General features: G+C 34.7%; 1 protein-coding gene across 1 annotated transcript in view; it reads right to left on the bottom strand.

The window, feature by feature from the left end:
• Positions 1-20,802, bottom strand: part of LOC141277574 (dystrophin-like) — a 119,465-nt gene that overhangs the window by 17,743 nt on the left and 80,920 nt on the right. The window contains exons 12-14 of the mRNA XM_073798898.1: positions 4,732-4,911; positions 4,294-4,422; positions 2,669-2,839 (exon numbers count right to left, since the gene is read on the bottom strand). Coding sequence (XP_073654999.1) covers positions 2,669-2,839; positions 4,294-4,422; positions 4,732-4,911 — 480 coding nt within the window. The remainder of the gene's footprint in view (positions 1-2,668; positions 2,840-4,293; positions 4,423-4,731; positions 4,912-20,802) is intronic.

The raw sequence follows: 20,802 nt of genomic DNA, 5'->3' as shown, positions 1-20,802 counted from the left end.
AAGCAAACACACATACAAGTCATTAAATTCCTCACTGCATCAACAAAAGATTATTAGACACATTTTAGAGTTATCAGGGACTAATACAACTAATTAGTCCTAATTTTAACTAATCCAGCCCAGAAATTTTACACCATGTTCTATGCACATAACTTGTACCTCCTGAACCTCATCAGAGGAAGCAGAAAGATAAAAGGGCAGAAATTCCCCCATCCAATAAGTCTATTCTTATCCATTTTATATACTCAGTTCTAAATAATAACTCCTTTGTGGGGTGGGATAGTTTTCCTTTTAAAAACTACTTATCTAGTTCAACTCCCATATCTTATAAACACTGAAAATGGAATTGCAGAGAGACCACATGTTCTGCCTAATACTGACAAAGTTCAGAATTCAATCTTCTATGTCTATTGTTCTTCCTACCACACTATGTGATTGCTGGGACCACCTCATCATTAACTGTACACCCCCATGAAGATGTACTAGTGTTAAGCATATTATATGATTGCAATAAGTATTTAAACTTGTGTTTGTAGATATATATTTTTAAGCAAGTATCTTAAACATCCTGTATATTCCCATACTCACTAGCACAATGGACACTCAATACCATTAGTGAATGCAATGATAAACAAGCAAAATGTCAGGTATGCTTTAACTCCATATTTTCTGTTTCATCATGATGATAGAGCTTAATTATCTCTTCAAAGCCCCCAAATGGGGTCAACTATTGCATTCAGTCATCTCTATGAATTTAGAGGAAAAGGAATGCTTTGAAAAGTAAAAATGTGATTGTCATCAATTAATGTATAGTTGAAATATTGATTTAAAATCTTTTATGCTTTTCTTCAGTATGGGTGATAAAAGAAACACATCAAATGGCTCACCTGATGCATGATATCTGGAAGTATACTGACACATTCGTACAGAATATAGAATGACAATTCACAAACTTCTCTTGGCCATGCTATGTTTGTCAGTTTCTACGGTGCATGATGACTTCTACTCATTTTTCAATACCTACAAGTCACAGTCTTTTGACATAGTGTATCTCAATCTACCATTGAAAAAAATCAAGAAAAGAATACCCTGTTTACTCTTAAATATACTCTAGCTCAGTGATTTATTAAAAAGTATAATGGGAAGAATACAAAACTTAGTAATGAAGTATTAGCATTCATCTTTCAGATGACTAAAATAAGTTTTGGTTGTTTAGATATTACCCATTTAATGATATCTCCAGAAGTGAAAACAACTGTCTGTTTAAACAGCAGAGTAAATTCTTACAAAAAACAACTATGGACTAAAAATAAAATTTTAGAATCTGTCGGATGTTTTTCAGGTGAGGATTACTTCATATATAAATGAGTAGAACTAATTAGTTAACTATTACAAACAAGAGCAACAAATTAAGGTAAGCTAATACCTTTTTGCTTTGGGAAGGCGAGTTTTGAAGAGTAACTATGTTTCACATGCAATGAAGTATTTAAAATTCATATCACATTTCCAAATATTTTAGGAATTCCTTTATATATGTACTATTATATATAACAGTGACACAAAGTAATGCCTTAGAAGATTTAAACCATGCTATTATTGGGTGTCCATAATTACCAAAATAATTTTTCAAATGTATTCTCCTATTTTTCCAGGAATCAAAACTTACCTGACATATCGCATTTTCTCACAAATATTTCAATAATGTTATTCTCATTTAAGATTATTTCTAGCAATTATCTGTATATGTAAACACATATATTTCTTCTACATACATTTTTGTATTTGAAAGCATATCATATGTATTGAAAAATGTGTCAAACTACATTTTATAAATTTGGGAGGTAATTCCTTGCATTTTGATACTCGCCAAAGAGTTCAAATTCGATAATACTGTGTTTATATATTTTTGCAAGCTACCTATTAAATAAGATTTTTCCCTTCATTAAATGTTACACAAATATAAAGGGTTATCATGCAGAAGTTCCATATACCCTGGTTCTTCATTAAATAGAATAAATATAAATAGACATATAAAATTACAAAAATTAGGATATACAAGCTTTGCAATTATTTGTCTTCATGGTTTGCATGTCATGATAATCTAATGGATTTTATCACAGTAAGTATCGGCAACTAGCAAGAGCAAGTTAAAATACACACACATACACACATGTGCACAACCAGCAAAGATGTACAGAAATCCTACATCATGCAGGAGATGTACAAGACCTCATTTTGGGTATTTCTTCCATATCACACACAAGCAATATTATATTTGGCAAAATATGTCGGTAGTGCTATCTTTAGATTATGTCTTTTGTGCTTTTTTGTTGTTGCTGCTGTTGGCCTGCGGCATGCTATTTGTTACTGTGCTGCAGGTTACCCCTGAAAGTACATATGTAAACCAGTGCAGAATGCAGTTCTAGACGAGCTGTGCCACGGAAAACAAAATGACAGAGAGAGAGGGATACAGGGGGTAGGGAGGGAAAAAGGGAGAGATATTGATCTCCCATGAGATTCAATGGTAAAATTTCCTCAAATACATTTTGGCCTTCATTTTCCTTTTGAAAACCTTGCTGTGAGGGTTGCTTGCCCCCTTCAGGGTACTGCGCAACCTTCGCAAGAGATCATTTATCACTAGTTTCCACCTTGGAGCAGATCTTCCTACCTTTCCAGTCTTAATTCTGTGAGAAATGGCTGCAAATCGATGGTTGAGCTCTGAGATTTTGGGCTCTATTACTTTCCTGCAGTGGTCGCCGCGGTTTGCCATCAAGTTTGCTGCTTGGTCACGCGTGGAGTCCACCTTTGGGCGTATGTCATTCATTTCAGCCTTTAAACGCTATATTCCGTGAGCAAGAGACAGGGCTTAAAGTTAGTAATTAAATGGAAGTTGAAAGAGAGCGAAAGAGTGAGAAAGCAAAAGAAAGAGCGAGGGAGAGGGGGAGAGAAAGAGAGAGAAAGAGAAAGAGCACATGGAGAGAAAATGGAGGGAGTAAAAAGCCAACTTCCATAAAATAGGAGTAGAGTGAGAATGTGTGTGACCTCAGGAAAATAGGTCACTCTCCTTGGTTACGTTTGATCTATGTTTAATGAAAGTAATTCCTTAGTCTGAAGAAGGACAAGGGATGTTTTCCTTTGCTATGGAAAACAACTATTCTATGTTGCTGGCAACAATTATAGTATTTTATATTTAGTCTTATTTTATCTTTCCTGAATTTCAAAGCTGTGGAACAACCTGAATATGTGCTTAGGAAGGAAGGTAGCTGAAGAACAATTTTCTATTCCTTCTGAGTACTTACAAGTTCCTTTTTCTTTATCATATCGATTGCCATGGAAAAAATGGATTTTCTAACAGATAAGAATTCTGTGTCACAGACAGAGGGATTGAGGAAAGCTCTGTCTGACTCAAGGGGTTGGAGAGGCTGTAAGTGAAATAACTCAGTTCCTATTTTTCCAAAGACCCTGAAGGAACATCCCTTACCTATACATCAAAGGAGAAGGAAGAGTAAAATAAGGTACAGACAATAGGGTAAATATTTCTGGGGGACAGCCTGAAATACATTTACAGTTTTTCATTAAAAAGGAATTGCAATCCTTAGAAAATATCAATTTCATAAAAACTAAACAAATGAATTGTATAGACAGAAACTACAATTTTTAAGCATTCTTTAAATAGTAATCCACTAGTCAAAATTATTGAAAATTTCAACAAAACAAAGGCATTGTTTAATTTATATGAGACTTCTTCAAATGCAATTCTTCCTATTTAACTGAAAAAACTGTCATCAAAGAGGTATTATAGCATCAGTAAGTTACATTTGCACATTATACCCCTCATATCCTTTTACAGGAACCATTTTTTTTTTAAAGTAAAGACTAAGTTGCCATTGAGAAAGACAGCTTAGGATGTCCTAATAATCAGTGTCAATACCAAAAAGAGAGAACACGAAGCCATGTTTAGTTTACGTATAGTTAAGAATGAAAAATTCAGTTTTATGTAAGCTCAGTATTGTTACTAATTACTAAGATCTAGACATCGCATAGGCAAAATGTCCATAGATTGGACTCCCGTTGTTTACTCAGATGGTCTGTGAACAATGCTGAGAAAGAAGTAGGGAGGGAAGGAAAGAAGGCATTAAAGGAGAAAGGAAAGGAAGGAAGGAGGTGGGGAAGGAAGAGAGGAAGATTTTTTTCACTCTTATTAAGAAGTCCTTTGTATCTTTTAGGACAAAGATAATTGATATAACTGTTGCACAGTGTGAAAATTACTTTTCATAATAGTTTAGTTGCTACCTTAAGCATGTCTTCTTTTTGCTGTGGTTTCTTTTTCTCAGATTCATCCAGAAGTGTATCAGCCTGAATGATCCAGTTTGTGATGTGATTCACATTCTGGTCAAAGGTTTCCATGTGTTTCTGGTATTCCTTAATTTTAGAGACATACCATGACATAGTATTAGTTAGACAGTATTTTAAAATATTTGTCCTACTTTGTACAATTTTAAAAGACAAAAAATGTAGTATCATTCAAATTACTTTTAGGTGCAATCTCCATATAGAATATAATACAAACATGCAAAAAATATCTTACACTATAGAAATAGATATTGAAATAAGGGCCAACACTTATGTGGAGTTGAAGAATTTGCTAACATAAATACTATTATTTAAAGCTTATATAATTTCTTTCTCATGATGGAGAGGGGCTGAAAATCTTCCAGCCTCTTCTCTTACCAACAAAAGGTTTAACCACTCTTCTGCCCGGGAAGTGACAGCTATCCAGTTACTATTCAGAAGACTCAGTTTATCTTCCACCAAGGTCTCCTTCTTGCCCAAAACTGCTTTCAAGGCCTCTCCTAGCTCTGTAATGCTCTTTAGGTGAACCTTCTGTTTCTCAATCTCTTTCTGAGTAGCCTGTGAAAAGAACAGCATTTGAGCTTCGAGTACTGTCGTCTTAAGACTTAAAGCTTTTGAAATGGCTATGCGTCCAGTTACTATGGTAAGAGTTTTCAAGGGTTTAAACTTTCAACCATGTCTTTAGGAATGATGAAAATCATCCCATATACACTGTAGTTTCGTTACTGGGTACATATGAATATGTATGCATACATAAACATGATTGACTTATTTATTTATGATTGTACATATTTAATAATAAACATACATACTGTCCATCTAAACATATTCATATTTACTTAATTTGTATAAGTATTGGCTAAAGGTAGATCTCAGAAAACCCATCCACAAATAAGCAACTGCTTTTATTTATTTACTTATTTACCGTATTTTTATTTTATTTTATTTTTTTAACATCTTTATTGGAATATAATTGCTTTACAATGGCGTGCTAGTTTCTGCTCTATAACAAAGTGAATCAGCTATACATATACATATATCTCCATATCTCCTCCCTCCTGCATCTCCCTCCCACCCTCCCTATCACACCCCTCCAGGCAGTCACAGTCACAAAGCACCGAGCTGATCTCCCTGTGCTATGTGGCTAAGCAACTGCTTTTAGAAAATTCAGCAATTATTGCACTCCTGTATTTCTACTGCAGGTACTTTCAAATTTTTGGTGCCACAAACCTGTTTGGCATCTGGTGAAACTTAAGTATCCTTTCTCATAATAATGTTTTTAAAAGGATAAAATTAAATGCAATGGATTTAAAATTAAAAACATTTATACTTAAATAAAATATACAAAATATACTTTTAAAATTTGTGAGATAGTAATACATGTTTTCTTTCGCAACATGTATAACTACAATGATCTAGCAACAAACCTTTAGGATAATTTCAAAGTAGTGATTAGCACCACTGGTGTTTTGAATTATATTCAATGACTAGAATGTAATATAAAATTATCTGTCATAATTTTATCTGTGACTGCTGGCAAAGTCACAGGAAGTACTGATACTGCTGGGATTTGTTGCTCACACTCATAATTGAAAAAATGCTTAATTTCAGTTAGAAGTAAATTAAAGAGATACTATTAAAATCCCCTAAGAGAGCACCAGTACTTCCTAAGACTTGATTTTCAAACCTGAAAATAAGCACATTTAATATTAGAAATTATGTAGAGAGTTGATGGAAAACTGATCCTAGTATAAACTTTACTGTCAGTTCTACGTACACCCTTTCTTGTGACGTGTCATGGCGGACCACATGACCATCTTGCATTTCCCTGCCTCTGCCCCCGATCCCTCCCTCGCCCACATACAGCTGTTGGACCTTCCCTGGTGGATAAGTCTGAGCCAAACAGATACTCTCTCAAGAAGTTTAACTGAGAGATACAGAGACTATGGTAATACCCCAGCTGAAAAGTCATTTGAAATGGAGCTGATGTCTTTACTGCAGCAAGTCAAAGCCATATTAAGACAAAATTACTGGGTAGCAGCAATGACAAGAAGTGGAGGGAGACCTTTTGCAAAGAGGCAAATGGAATATATGCACAGAGAATAAGAGAAGTGGTCCAAGTAAACGACAGGAAGATGGTGTCTATGAGGCCAGCATATATCCTTAGTCCTATATATTCTCAGGGTGCATTTCTATCTTTGTAGTATACAGAAATAACTCTTATGGCTGCCTTTCCTCCATACTCTCAGGTCCTGATCTACTCAAAGTATATATAAATACACACACACACATATACACATTTTGCTTTCGCTTTGGCTATCAAATAAGCAGGGGAATAAATGAGGTTAAAAGATGGTATAAAATAATTTCTATATAAAACAGTCATTGTTTCTTCAATTCTAATATATACTTTTCTATTTGTTTTTCTTTTTCAAAATAAAAAAATCTGAAATTAAGGTAATTAATGCTAAATGAACTTATCAGCTACCATGCAATGGGCTATTTGTAATGTAGCTGTCATCTGTTGCACATGAGTGAGTTAGCAATTCATAAAAGGAATTCCTTCATGTATTAATCACAAATGTTACTGAGCTCCTGCTAAATGGCTCACTATTACAGCAGAGATGTAGGTGATTTTACCTAGTGTCTTTTAGGAAATTATGAGAAATGCCATCTTTGGGTGGAAAAAGCCCTTCTGCAGTTTGACTTGTGACTGCTCATGGGCTAGATTCCAGCCCTTTCATTCCCTTTGTCTGCACCCTTGTGTAGCACACAATCTTTACAACCATACATGGTAGCCACTATTCTAGGCACTGTGGATAAAATGATAGAGACACAAAGTCCTTACCTTTATAAAACTTATATTTGAGTATGACAAAAATATGAAAATATATGTAAATGAGCATTTCCTACTTCCTATATTCCAGACTAGTGCCTTGTCACTATAGTTCATTTACTCATAAAGGTAACACCTCACAAAGTTAAAGAAGTTAAAGCTTAATTTATATTTGGATCACTAACTATCTCTTAAAATAACTTCAGAAAGATGATACTATGTTTAAACTTTGATACAAAAAGTCGTTGCGTACACAGACATTTGTCCCTTCTAAGCCAGGCAATGTGATTAAAGGCAGTGGAAATTTCCAAATCTCAGAAGAGATCAGAGAAGTTTTGAATTTAGGAAATATTGTTGCAAACAGTTAATGGGTCACAAACAACTATTATTCATTAAAATCTCCCCAAATTCTCCAGCTAATTTTCAAGAGAAAATGTTTTATGTCCAGTAATACTTCATTCAGTTAATAAGAACAAGAAAACAGGAAATGTGGACTAATTTCTGGTTTCATTTTATGTTTTTCAATGTTGTAAGGTAAAACTCAAACATGTTGAAGTTAACACCATCATGAACATGAGCTTGAAAAAAACCAGTGTTCATTGTGGTAGTGTATAACCGTTTATGGCCAAAAGTGAATAAGGAGAAAATTTACACTCCTACTGTAAAAAGACCTAAAGTCAAACCTTTACATGTGGTATTCAAGAATAAACTGGTATTGAATCATTTGTATAAATGCTATTTTTGGTTAGGAAAAATATTGTGCTCGTTTAATGGATTTTTTATTTTCCCCCACAAAAGCAATTTTTTTTAAAGAAGATGTTGGAGGTAGGAGTTTATTAATTAATTTATTTATTTTTGCTGTGTTGGGTCTTCATTCCTTTGTGAGGGCTTTCTCTAGTTGTGGCAAGCGGGGGCCACTCTTCATCGCGGTGCGCGGGCCTCTCACTATCGCGGCCTCTCTTGTTGCGGAGCACAGGCTCCTGACGCGCAGGCTCAGTAGTTGTGGCTCATGGGCCTAGCTGCTCCGCGGCATGTGGGATCCTCCCAGACCAGGGCTCGGACCCGTGTCCCCTGCATTAGCAGGCAGATTCTCAACCGCTGCGCCACCAGGGAAGCCCACCACAAAAGCATTTTTAATTAATGGCATGGCTTACAAATAATAGGATCTTAGATTTTAAAAAGTATGCTGATCTTGCTCTGTGAAGATCTTACTTAAATTTCAATGAGTCAATGTACATTAGATGCTTAATACCCACTCTGCACTGTGCCATTCACTGCCAGAGATAAGGAAGGAGGCAGTCTCTGCATACCTTGCTCTAATGCTATCTAAAGTGTAGCTGCAGAGAAAAGTTGAAACACAAGCAAACAATTTGATATCATATTAGAAAGAACATAATTTTGAGGAAAAGATAATTCATGGCTGGTATAAGCATGAATGGCTTCAAGGGAGAGGTGATAATTGAAACCAGAGTTTACCATAAAGGACGGGATGGTTTAGACTGACTAAAGACAGAGTATAAAATGATGAGAAAGTACGAAGGTTGTAATCAAAAGCCACCAAAAGAGGAATATGGGGTACTCACTGGAAACTAAAAACATATATTTTAAGATGTCAAGGAACCATTTTTCCATGCTCTAAAAGTCTCCCTTAACAGAAGAATGTCTATACTTGCAGATGTATTGAGAACTGAATTACTGAATTAAACTATAGCTACTCTGTTGGCCATTCTCTCTATACCCTTACCTCTTTAAGAAAGGTAGACTTATTTATGGGGTTGGTGAGGTGGGGAGAAAAAATTGAAAATACACTTCTTCCTCTCAAAAGGCATTCAATCCTCAGTACACATGGTTTCTTCTGTTGCCTTATGAGGTGAGGGTTGGAGAGGGTTTGGGAAGGTCTACCTTTCTGAATGGGCAAGTTCAAATTCAATGATTAAATTGAATAAATTGTAAATCAGCTCTCTTAGTTTTTTTCAATCATGCAGTAGTGTGACAGATTCTAGGATCAATTTTAAGGTTGAATTAAAAGCAAAATTATGGACACAGTTTTGTTTTGACCTATGACATGGTCATAAGTCTAGTTACAGGAGTTTCAACAGCAGCTTAATGTGACCTATCTACTTGGTGCTTGGGGTTTTATGATACAGGAAAAAAAAATGTCAGATAAGAGTAGAACTCAATGTAAATATCAACTGCCACAAAATCTAACACTTTTCTTTATTTTCCATATCTTTAATTTGTAACATTTGATAGCTCCAGAATAAATAATTGAAATATTAAACACTACCTTCTATGATTTTAAAGAAACAAATTTGCTCTCTACTTTTTCGTAGCCATAGCAATTTTTTAAATGCTAGAACAATTTTCTTATAATAAAAGAAATGGGTAGCATAGGTTAATTTCTCCTAATTAAGACACCCACCCATGTGTTCAAGTGAAGGATGGAAACTATATTCTGATTCATCCCTCATACCTATAAGTTAAATCACTTGAGTCTAATTTTAAGTGGCCTGAGAGGTTCAGGATTTCACCTTCAGCTTCATCAACTCTCTTCACTGATGAGGTCGCAGGCTGGAAAAACCTGTTCTGTCAGTCTCTGTTGATCATAAAATTATGTGATGGAAACATCTTTAATTGATTTAAAGGTAAAATAGTAAAAAGTGTTGGATTAATTATCTGGTCCCATAGGAACACGTCCACAGATATTTGCCAACAGGGGCAGAGAAACAAAGCCCACTTGCGCTTGAGCCTCTCTTTCACCCATTTCACATTTTCAGAGGTCCAATGCTTTCCACAAATTCTCCTGGAATTTCTGATGGATTTATATTCTTAGGATAACTTCTCAATCTGATTTCCTATTATTCCCACCCTCTCCCCTTTTCTTTTAATGAATTCTTTTTTTTGAATTTTATTTTATTTATTTTTTTTCTACAGCAGGTTCTTATTAGTCATCGATTTTATACACATCAGTGTAATACATGTCAATCCCAATTGCCCAATTCATCCCTCTCCCCTTTTTTTATCTCTTAGGTGTCCCCTGTCCCATAGATTCTATCTTCACTCAGTCCCACCTTTAGTCAAATGTGTGCCATAACACCATTTCCATGTATTTTCCATCCTTTACTAGGATGCTACAAAATTCCTGTTTATTTGATCTTTCTTTACCTCTCGTGCAAGTTCCCACTATATGGATGAAGAGTTAACTAACACACCCAAAAAAGGTATTTTAAAAGGTTACCCTCACCAAGTGAATTCTGCCTTCAGTCAGTCTGCATAAATATTATACTATTTCTGGTCATCAGAAATGGGAGAGAGTTTTCACCTTTAGCTACAAAACATATTCACGGGAAGAAAGTGAACAAATTTACCACATTACTGCAATTCTAAGATGTGCATTTGTCACATATTAAGGTCTCTGAAATTGAGATAAAACGTACAATATATGTTCACATTTAAGGTGGTGGTGTTTCTTTTGATCCAAAATAGCTGTAATTAAATCAACAGTGTATCATTCAATCTAATATGTCTTAAATGTGATAAAACATCATATTAATTGTTTTTTCAGGTCCTACATTACTCTGCCATGGTCCAAGGATTCAAACATATTTTATTATTAGGCTAATGTGATGGAATAATATAATGATACATTTTAAAAGAATATAAAACATTAAATAGTGGATTTTATACCAATGTGTATTGACTTTTTATTAATAATGCACTGCCTATTAAAAAAGAATTTCATGAAAGCAGAATACGCAAAACAGAAATTATACCTATAATGACAGTGAATAGTGACTCCAGTGGCATTTAACAGATGTTCTATTTTCTAAGTAACAGCTGCTTGATGCATTCATTGTACAAAGTTAATGATCTGCTAGTGTTATTTCACTTCACAGATAAATTACTGTGCTCTCTTTAAAAAAGATATGTAATTTTTCACGGGAATGATAGTGTAACAGACTGTAGAAATAAGTAATAGTTCTCACGCTTTTATAGCTAAGGGGAGTGATGAGTTGATGCAATTATCCAGATAATCTAGGACCAGAGGCCAGATCTCTTTAAACCGTGAAAGATAATTGTTAAAAAAAAAAAAAAAACAAAAAACTACAGGACATCATTGGCTGAACTGAACATAGATCTCGTAAGACTGCTTGTACTGCACTAGCTAGTGGTTCTCAAACTTTGCTGAATATTAGAGACACTGGCCACACTCAGACCGATTAAATCAGAATTTCTGCGGGTAGGCTCTCAGCACTGGTAGGCTTTTAAAGTTCCCCAGGTGATTTCAATGTGCGGCCAATGCTGAGAACCACTGGCAAAACAGAATGATACATTATGTCATGAGATCTTAGTGGGTAACTCTCATTAAATTTTAGCATTGCAGTGACAGCAGAAGGATAATTGAGGAAAGGTATAATTGTTGTTCTTAATGTTGACTATTATAAAAATTTGTCCCTGAAATAAATGTGAAAATCATGACTTGTTACATAAGTGGCTATTTAGACATGAATTATTTTGCATTATAATACCCTGAGTTAAACTCAACATTTGTGTGTGTGTGTGTGTGTGTGTGTGTGTGTGTGTGTGTGTGTGTGATTCTAACACGTAACTCTTGGTATCCCATGACTACTGTTAATAAAAATTAATGGTCAATTTATGTAAAATGGTAAATATGAATTATCCAAAAAGTTGATGGATTAAACTATTAAACTATTAAACCTTTAAACTATTAAAGAACAAAAATTATTTTTCTAGGGAATGATATTTAACCATTTTAATTTTTAGATAACACTGTGAATATTAAAGGGCTTTAATATAGCTGAATTATTTAACTGGCTTTGAATTTTTGGCTACTGAAATTAAATTAGGAATGAAAGAAATCTGTTAGTGGTTAAATCAGAAAGTCATGTAGATTAAACTTTGCTGAAGCTTATATTTTCCAGACATAATGATCATCTGAGATATAAACTTCTATTTAATTACAGAAATATTTATTTTCTGATGGTTATATTTCTGTGCTCAATTCATATGCTAAACAACTGGGACCAGTAATGGGATATTCAGAATTGATTTACTTATATCCAACTAACCAAAGTGATTCTTTTTTTTTTTTTTTTTTTTTTTCTTGGCCATGCTGCGTGGCTTGCAGGATCTTGGTTCCTTGACTAGGAATTGAACCCGTTCCCTTCGCAGTGAAAGCACAGAGTTCTAACCACTGGGCCATGATTTTAAGACATTAACAAATAATATCTAAAATCTAATATCACACCAGTGGCCATAGATTACAGACTAAAATAGGTGATAAATGCACACAGAATTTTCATTTTATTATTTTTATGTGGACTTATATATTGTGCACTTCAAATTTAGCCATGCTGTATTTTATTCTCATTGCGGATGATGAATAGCTTTTTGTCACTTTAGATACCTTAAAATCAGAGATAGTGTTGGATTCTAGTTGCAGATTTGCTATATACCAGGACTTCTATTTTCTCATCTATAAAATGGGAGCATTTGGTCAGATGATTGTTTCCATTTGTTCTAAAAATTACCAAACTTTGAAAGCAAATCAGCATTTTTCTCTTCTCTCAAGAAACGCTTTGGCATTCTTTTAATTTTTATCTCTTAAATTACAATTTATTATATCGAAGAGATTTTTATTGAGCATGTACTACATATCAGATACTATTTTATGCGCATGGGAAAAACCAGTGAACAAAACAGATACTTTCCCTGTCCTTTTGGCAAGAGAAACTGTTAATGCCCATGTAGTAGTCTAAGAGAGTAGGGGTTATCATGACAGCTCAGGGATCTTGTACAGTGCTGGTACTCCAACTCCCCAGGTGCTGGTAACCTCCCCTAGTTTGCCTTACCCTCCCCTTCTGTTGTCTCTGTCTCTACACTAGAGCCATCAGTGTTTCTGACCTCAACCTGGCAAAATCCATTATCACAGATTTGTACAGTACAAAGAGGGAATATATGTGATCATTCATGGAGTGACAAACATCACAGATGTGGTTTTCTTATGGCATCTCTGTTGTCCAGACCATGCAGCTAGAAGTGATCCACTCTATCAAAATCTTAATATTAATTTTCCCTCTTTATCACTACTCTGATGGAGGCAGATTGTTGAATTTAAAAATAGAATGAGGGACTTCCCTGGTGGCCCAGTGGTTAAGAATCTGCCTGCCAATGCAGGGGACACGGGTTCGAGCCCTGGTCTGGGAAGATCCCACATGCCGTGGAGCAACGAAGCCCGTGCACCACAACTACTGAGCCTGTGCTCTAGAGCCCATGAGCCACAACTACTGAGCCCGTGAGCCCCAACTACTGAGCCCATGAGCCACAACTACTGAGCCCATGTGCCACAACTACTGAAGCCTGTGCACCTACAGCCCGTGCTCCACAACAAGAGAAGCCACTGCAATGAGAATCCCACACACCGCAATGAAGAGTAGCCCTCGCCTGCCGCAACTAGAGAAAGCCTGCACATAGCAATGAAGACCCAATGCAGCCAAAAATTTTAAAAATTAGAATGAAACAGCTACTGGGCTTTAGGAATTTCAAATTAGTATTAACGGTTTAACTTTGCAATTCCCATTATAAACTTTTTACCTTAGTTCTGTTATTATTATTCTAAAATGTTTTATTCCTGTTATTTTAATTTTTTTTCTTGCCACTCCTGCAAGACCGGGAGAAGTAGCTGTTTCACCTAACACACAGAAACAAACAGAGAGTCAAGCAAAATGTGGAGATAGGGGAATAGGTTCCAAATGAAAGGAGAAGTAAAAAAAAAAAACACAGGAAAAAATATCTCAATGAAATGGAGATAAGGAATTTACCTGATAAATATTTCAAAGTAATGGTCAAAAAATGCTCACTGGACTCAGAAGAATGGATGAATACAGGGAGAACTTCAACAGAAACAGAAAATATAAGTACCAAACAGAAACTAAAGAGCTGAAGATTATAATAACTGAACTTAAAAATACACTAGAGGAGTTCAACAGAAGACTAGAAAAAGCAGAAGAAAGAATCAGTAAAAATATGTGGAGATTAAACAACCTACTACTGAACAACCAATGGGTCAATGAGGAAATCAAAGAAGAAATTTAAAGAAATACCTTGAGACAAATGCAAAAGGATATATATCAAATCTATGGGATGGAGAAAGCAGTTTTAAGAGGGACGTTCAAAGTTCATAGAAACATAGGTCTGCCTACCTCAAGAAATAAGGAAAATCTCAAATAAACAGTCTAACTTTACACCTAAAGGAAAGAGAAAAATAAGAACAAAGCCCAAAGTTATTAGAAAGAAGGAAATAATAATGGTCAGAGCAGAAATAAATGAAATAGAGACCAAAAAGACAACATAAAATATCAATGAAACTAAGAACAAGTCCTCGGGAAAGATAAGCAAAATGGACAATCCTTTAGGTAGACTCACTAAGAAAAAAAGAGAGAGGGTTCAAATAAATAAGACCAGAAATGAAAGAGGAGAAATTACAACTGACACCAAACAAATATGAAGGACCATAAGAGACTACTATGAACAATTATATGCCAACAAACTGGACAACCTACAAGAAATGGATACATTCCTAGAAACATACTATCTTCAAAGACTGAATCATGAAGAAATAAAAAATATGAATAGACCAATTACTAGTAAGGAGACTGAATCAATAACCAAAGAACACCCAACAAACAAAAGTCCAGGACCAGACAACTTCAGTGATGAAGTCTATCAAATATTCAAATAATATTTAATACCTGTCCTTCTCAAACTCCTCTAAGAAAATGTAGAGGAGCAAGTGCTCCCAAGCTCATGTTATGAGGCTAGCATCACCCTGATACCAAAACCAAAGAAGGACACCACAAAAAGAGAAAATTACAGGCCAAGATCTCTGATTAACATAGATGCAAAAATCTTCAACTAAGCATTAGCAAATGAATTCAAGAATACATTAAAAGGATTATACATCTTGATGAAGTGGGATTTATTCCAGGGATGAAAGGAAGCTTCAACCTCTGCAAATCAATCAACATGATACACCATGTTAACAAGATGAAGAATAAAAATCATATGATCACCTCAGTAGATGCAGGAAAAGCATATGACAAAAATCAATACCAATCCATAATAAAAATTCTCAACAAACTGGATATAGAGGGAATGTACCTCAACATAATAAAGGCCATTTTTCACAAACCTACAGTTAACATCATAATGAAGAAAACTGAAAGATTCTCCTCTAAGATCAAGAACAAGACAGGTTGTCCACTCCCCCCACTTTTATTCAACATAGTATTAGAAGTACTAGCCTGAGCAATTAAGCAGGAAAAAGAAATAACAGGCACCCACATTGGAAAGAAAGAAGTAAAACTGTCACTATTTGTGAACAACATAACTTTACATATAGAAAACCCTAAACACTCTACCAAAAAACTTTTAAAACTTATAAATTCAGTAGCTTAGCAGAGTACAAAATCAATACACAAAAATCTGTTGCATTTTGATACACTAAAAGTATCAGAAAGAGAAATTAAAAAAATAAACCCATTTACAATTTCATTGTAAACCCATTCTACAATTTCATAAAGAAGAATAGAATGCCTAGGAGTAAATTTAACTAAGGAGTTAAAGAACTTATACACTTAAAACTATAAGACACTGATGAAAAAAGTGAAAAAAAACACAAATAAATGGAAAGATATTCCATGCTCATGGATTGGAAGAATTAATGTTGCTCAAATGTCCATACTACCCAAAGCAAACTACAATTTCAATGCAATCACTATCAAAATTCCAATGACATTTTTCCCAGAAATACAACAAACCATCCTCAAATATGTATAGAATCACAAAAGATCCTGAATAGACAAAGCAGTCTTTGAAAGAAGAAGAATATAGGTGGAGGCATCATGCTCCCTGATTTCAAATTATACATCAAAGCTATAATAGTTTAAAGAGTGTGGGTTTGGCATACAAACAGACACACAGATTAGTGGAACATAGCCCAGAAATGAACCCATGTATATATGGCCAATTAATCTATGACAAAGGAGCCATGAATATGGGGGGAATGACAGTCTCTTCAATTAATGGTGTTGGGGAAACTGGACAACCACATTCAGAAGAATAAACCTGGACTACTATCTTTCACCATATACAAAAATTAACTCAAAATGGATTAAAGAGTTGAATGTAAGACCATAAACCATAAAACTCTGTAAAGCTTCTGGACATCAGTCTTAGTAATATTTTTTGAATCTGATTCCAAAGGCAATTGCAACAAAAGCAAACATAAGCAAATGGGACTACATGAAACTAAAAAGCTTCTGTACAGTGAAGGAAGCCATTATCAAAATGAAATGGCAATCTACTGAATGGTAGAAGACATTTGCAAATCACATATCTATAAGGGGTTAATATCCAAAATATATAAAGAGCTCATACAATTCAGTAAGAAAAAAAACAATCTGATTAAAAAATGAGCAGAGGATCTAAATAGATATTTTTTTCCCAAAGGAGACATACAGATAGTCAACAGGCACATGGGGAGATGCTCAATATCACTAATCATCAGGGAAATGTTAATCACCACAATGAGATACCCCTTCACAGCTGTCATAATGGCTATTATCAAAAGGACAAGAAATAACAAGTGTTGGCAAGGATGTAAAGAAAAGGCAACCCTAGTGCACTGTTGGTGGGAATGTAAACTGGTGCAGTCTCTACAGAAACCAGTATGGATGTTCCTCAAAAAAAAATTAAACTATCATATGATCCAGCAATTCTACTTCTGGGTATTTATCAAAAGAAAATGAAAACAATAATTCTAAAAGATACATGCACCTGTATGTCCATTGCAGTACTATTTACAATAGCCAAGATATGAAAACAACCTAAGTGTCCACTGATGTATTAATGGATAAAGAAGATGTGATGTACAGACACACACACACAAACACACACACACTGGAATACAACTCAGCCATAAAAAGGAATGAAATCTTGAAATTTGCTACAACATGGATGGACCTTGATGGTATTATGTTAAATGAAGTAAGTCAGACAGAGAAAGACAAATACCATATGATTTCACTTATATGGGGAACCCAAAAAAACAAAACTTACAGAGAACAGATTGGTAGTTGCTAGAGGGGAGGGGTGTTGGGGTGTGGGAGAAATGGGTGAAGGAGGCACTCAAGAGGTACAGACAAAGACAAATACCATATGATTTCACTTATATGTGGAATCTAAAAAAACAAAATAAATAACAAAATAGAAACAGAGTCATAGATACAGAGAACAAACATGCAGTTGCCAGAGGATGGGGGCAAGATAGGGGAAGGGGATTAAGAGATGCAAACTTACAGTTATAAAATACATGAGTTATGGGTATGAAATACATAGTGTGGGGAATACAGTAAATAATAATAATCTTTGTATGGTGACAGATGGTAACTAGACATCATGGTGATCATTTTGTAATATATAGAAATATAAAATCAATATATTGTGTACCAGGAAGTAACATAGTTTTGTAGGCCAATTATACTTTAAAAACAAACAAACTCGTAGAAAAAGAGATCAGATTTATGGTTATCAGAGTAGGGGGTTGGGGGAGGGGAAATTGGATGACAGTGGTCAAAAGATATAAACTTTCAGTTTTAACATAAACAAGTACTCAGGGATATAGCGTACAACATGATTAATTAACACGGCTGTATATTATATATGAAAGTCCTTAAGAGAGTCAATGCTAAGTTTTCTCATCACAAGGAAAACAATTTTTTCTTTTCTTTTGTTTGTATATGAGATGATAGATATTAACTAAACATATTGTGGTCATCATCTCATGATGTACATAAATCAAATCTTTATGGCGTACACCTTAAACTTATACAGTGCTGTATGTAAATTATATCTCAGTAAAACTGAAAGAAAAAATAAAACGCCAATGACTACTAAAATGCAAAAGAAAAAAAAGAGTTGGATTTTTTTCCACCTAGTGCGGTATCAAAATGCTGCCTGAAACGTCCCAATCTCAGGATTTTTATTGCTGTTGATGATGCATGAGGTGGAAAGAACATCACTTGATTTTCGAATAAGTGATTAAGCTTGTGCTACTGACTACATTATAGAAAAAATAAAAAGAACGTGGGAAATGAAAAAAAAGAGGTACAAACTTGCAGTTATAAAGTAAGTCATGAGGATGTAATGTACAGGATGGTGACTATAGCTGACAAAATTATATTACAAATTTTCAAGTTGTGAAAAAAGTAAATCTTAAAAGTTCTCATCACAAGAAGAAAAAGATTTGTAACTTTGCATAGTGACAGATGGTAATGAGACTTGCCGTGGTGATCATTTCACAGTGTATGCAAATGTCGAACGTTTATGCTGTACACCTTAAACTAATACAATGCTATATGCCAATTATACTTCAATAAAAAGAAACCAAAAATAAATAAATGAATTTGTTTTGAAAAGAAGTCTGACATTTATCTTTTGAAATGGCAGGTGAGACTAACAGTCTGAGTCAAGTTCTCCATCTACCAAGAAAGCATTTGAAATGAGAATGTACTAAGGAGTCATGGGGTTTCACGTATGAAAGTTTAACTTTTTTTTCATTTTAAGAAAGTAGAATCATTATCATAAATGTGACTGCTTTATATCTGTAAGCCGCATGTTTTTACTATATGACTGTAATTTTTGAAAAAGCTTCAGCACCTTCCAAATGAGTTTATTAAAAATTATGTAATTAAGATGTAAATGTGTATCCTTTTCATTTGACCACTAAGGGGTCTAAAAGTATATCATTAGCAGCTTAGTGTTTCAAAAGATCGAGAAAGAGTGATAAATTATCATACAGACAAAGAAAAACGCCAGATTTCTATCCTTTTTTTCCTGTTGGATCTCAAATTAGTATTGCTCCAGAGTTTTATGGAAAATGCTTCAGATAGACTCAGTAAGCTGAGCCGTCTCCAGAGCACTCAAGCTTTCTAACATGACAAGGATTATCTAAAAACCTTGCCAAGTTCTTTATCTTATATTTTAATGAGTTTATGGTGAGGCTAAAGCAAACATATCTCCTTAGGTGACATATTCAATGACCTTATGGAGACTCTGGAATTTTGAGTTCATATGTGGCATACTTCTGTAGTTTCACCTCAGTCAGTTATAAATTGTAGTCAGAATTGTTCAAATTCCCTTCATGTATAGCTCTACTCCTTTGCGCACCATTATGTTAGCATTCCTCATTATATTTAGAAAGCTACTCTACTAATATGGGATGAATTGTGTTCCCTCAACATTCATATGATGAAGTCCTAACCCCAGTACCTCAGAATGTGACCCTATTTGCAGACAGGACATTTAAAGAGGTAATTAAGTTAAAAAAAAAAAAAAAAAAGGTCATTAGGGTAGACCCTAATCCAAAATGACTGGTGTCCTTATAAGAGAAATTGGGAGACATGCATGTACAGAGGGAAGACCATCTGAAGACAGCTATTTACAAGATATGGAGAGAGTCCTCAGAAAAAAACAACCCCGCCAAAGCCTTGACCTCGGACTTCCAGCCTCCAGAACTGTGAGGAAATAAACTTCTGTTGTTTAAGCCTCTCAGTCTGTGGTATTTTGTTAGGCCGCCCTAGTAAACTAACATATCCATTAAACTGGGTATGAACAACCAAATATATTGTCCCTAGCATTAAGGGAAGGGTGACAGAATGAAGCCTGGATCATTTTCATGAATCCTCTACATGTCCCATGGATGTTTTACCATATTTTATACTTTAATAGATCATAAATATTTTCTGGGCTTTTTTTAAATTTATGAGTACTTATGGTTGAAACTGCCATCAGTAGGTCATATATATAGAGAGAGATAGATCATTCAGGACTTCTCTGTCTTTATCTTAGGATGGAAAAGGAAAAGTTGATACTGCTCTGGCCAAAAGTGCTGTCTGTCCCTGAGAATGCATTCTCTTTTTCTTCATTTTAGTATAAGACCTACTCATCATTTCAGCAGGACACACTGGCTACCCAGCCAGATAGAGACCATCTTTTACCACCCTCCCTGAAGGCTAGATATGATCATGTGATTAAGATCTGGCAAATGGAATTTTGGCTTATTTCTTATAACAGCCCAGCTTGCACCTAAATACATGATTGTCATTGATCCCAACTAAATTATCACACAGAAATATGATGTTTGTTTGGGTGATAAGGGGAAATAAAAGGCCAATGTAACTTCTAATCTGTACCCTCTGTACACTCACTACTGTAATAATCTCACAATATATACGATCCTGAACTAATAACTCCAAGTAAATATCTTATCTCTAACAACAAATCTATTCTGAAAGGGAAGAAAAAGACATTTATTCCCTAATGTTTATTTGACAAAAATTGTATGTAACAAATTTTTACATCTACTTGTCATCTGAATCTACATAAAGAAAATCAGTTTTCAGTTTTGATCTCATTGTATGACTAAGTTTTTACATAATGCAATTAAAATTTCCCAAATTTGGATAATCTAGATAGGCTTCTTGAATTCAAAATAAAGCACAGATCTCTTAAACATCTAGTTAACGCAGGCA

Source organism: Tursiops truncatus, chromosome X (assembly GCF_011762595.2).
Source record: "Tursiops truncatus isolate mTurTru1 chromosome X, mTurTru1.mat.Y, whole genome shotgun sequence".
Classification (NCBI taxonomy): domain Eukaryota; kingdom Metazoa; phylum Chordata; class Mammalia; order Artiodactyla; family Delphinidae; genus Tursiops; species Tursiops truncatus.
Note: the sequence above shows the minus strand (reverse complement) of the source record. Positions and strands in the feature narration are given on the sequence as shown.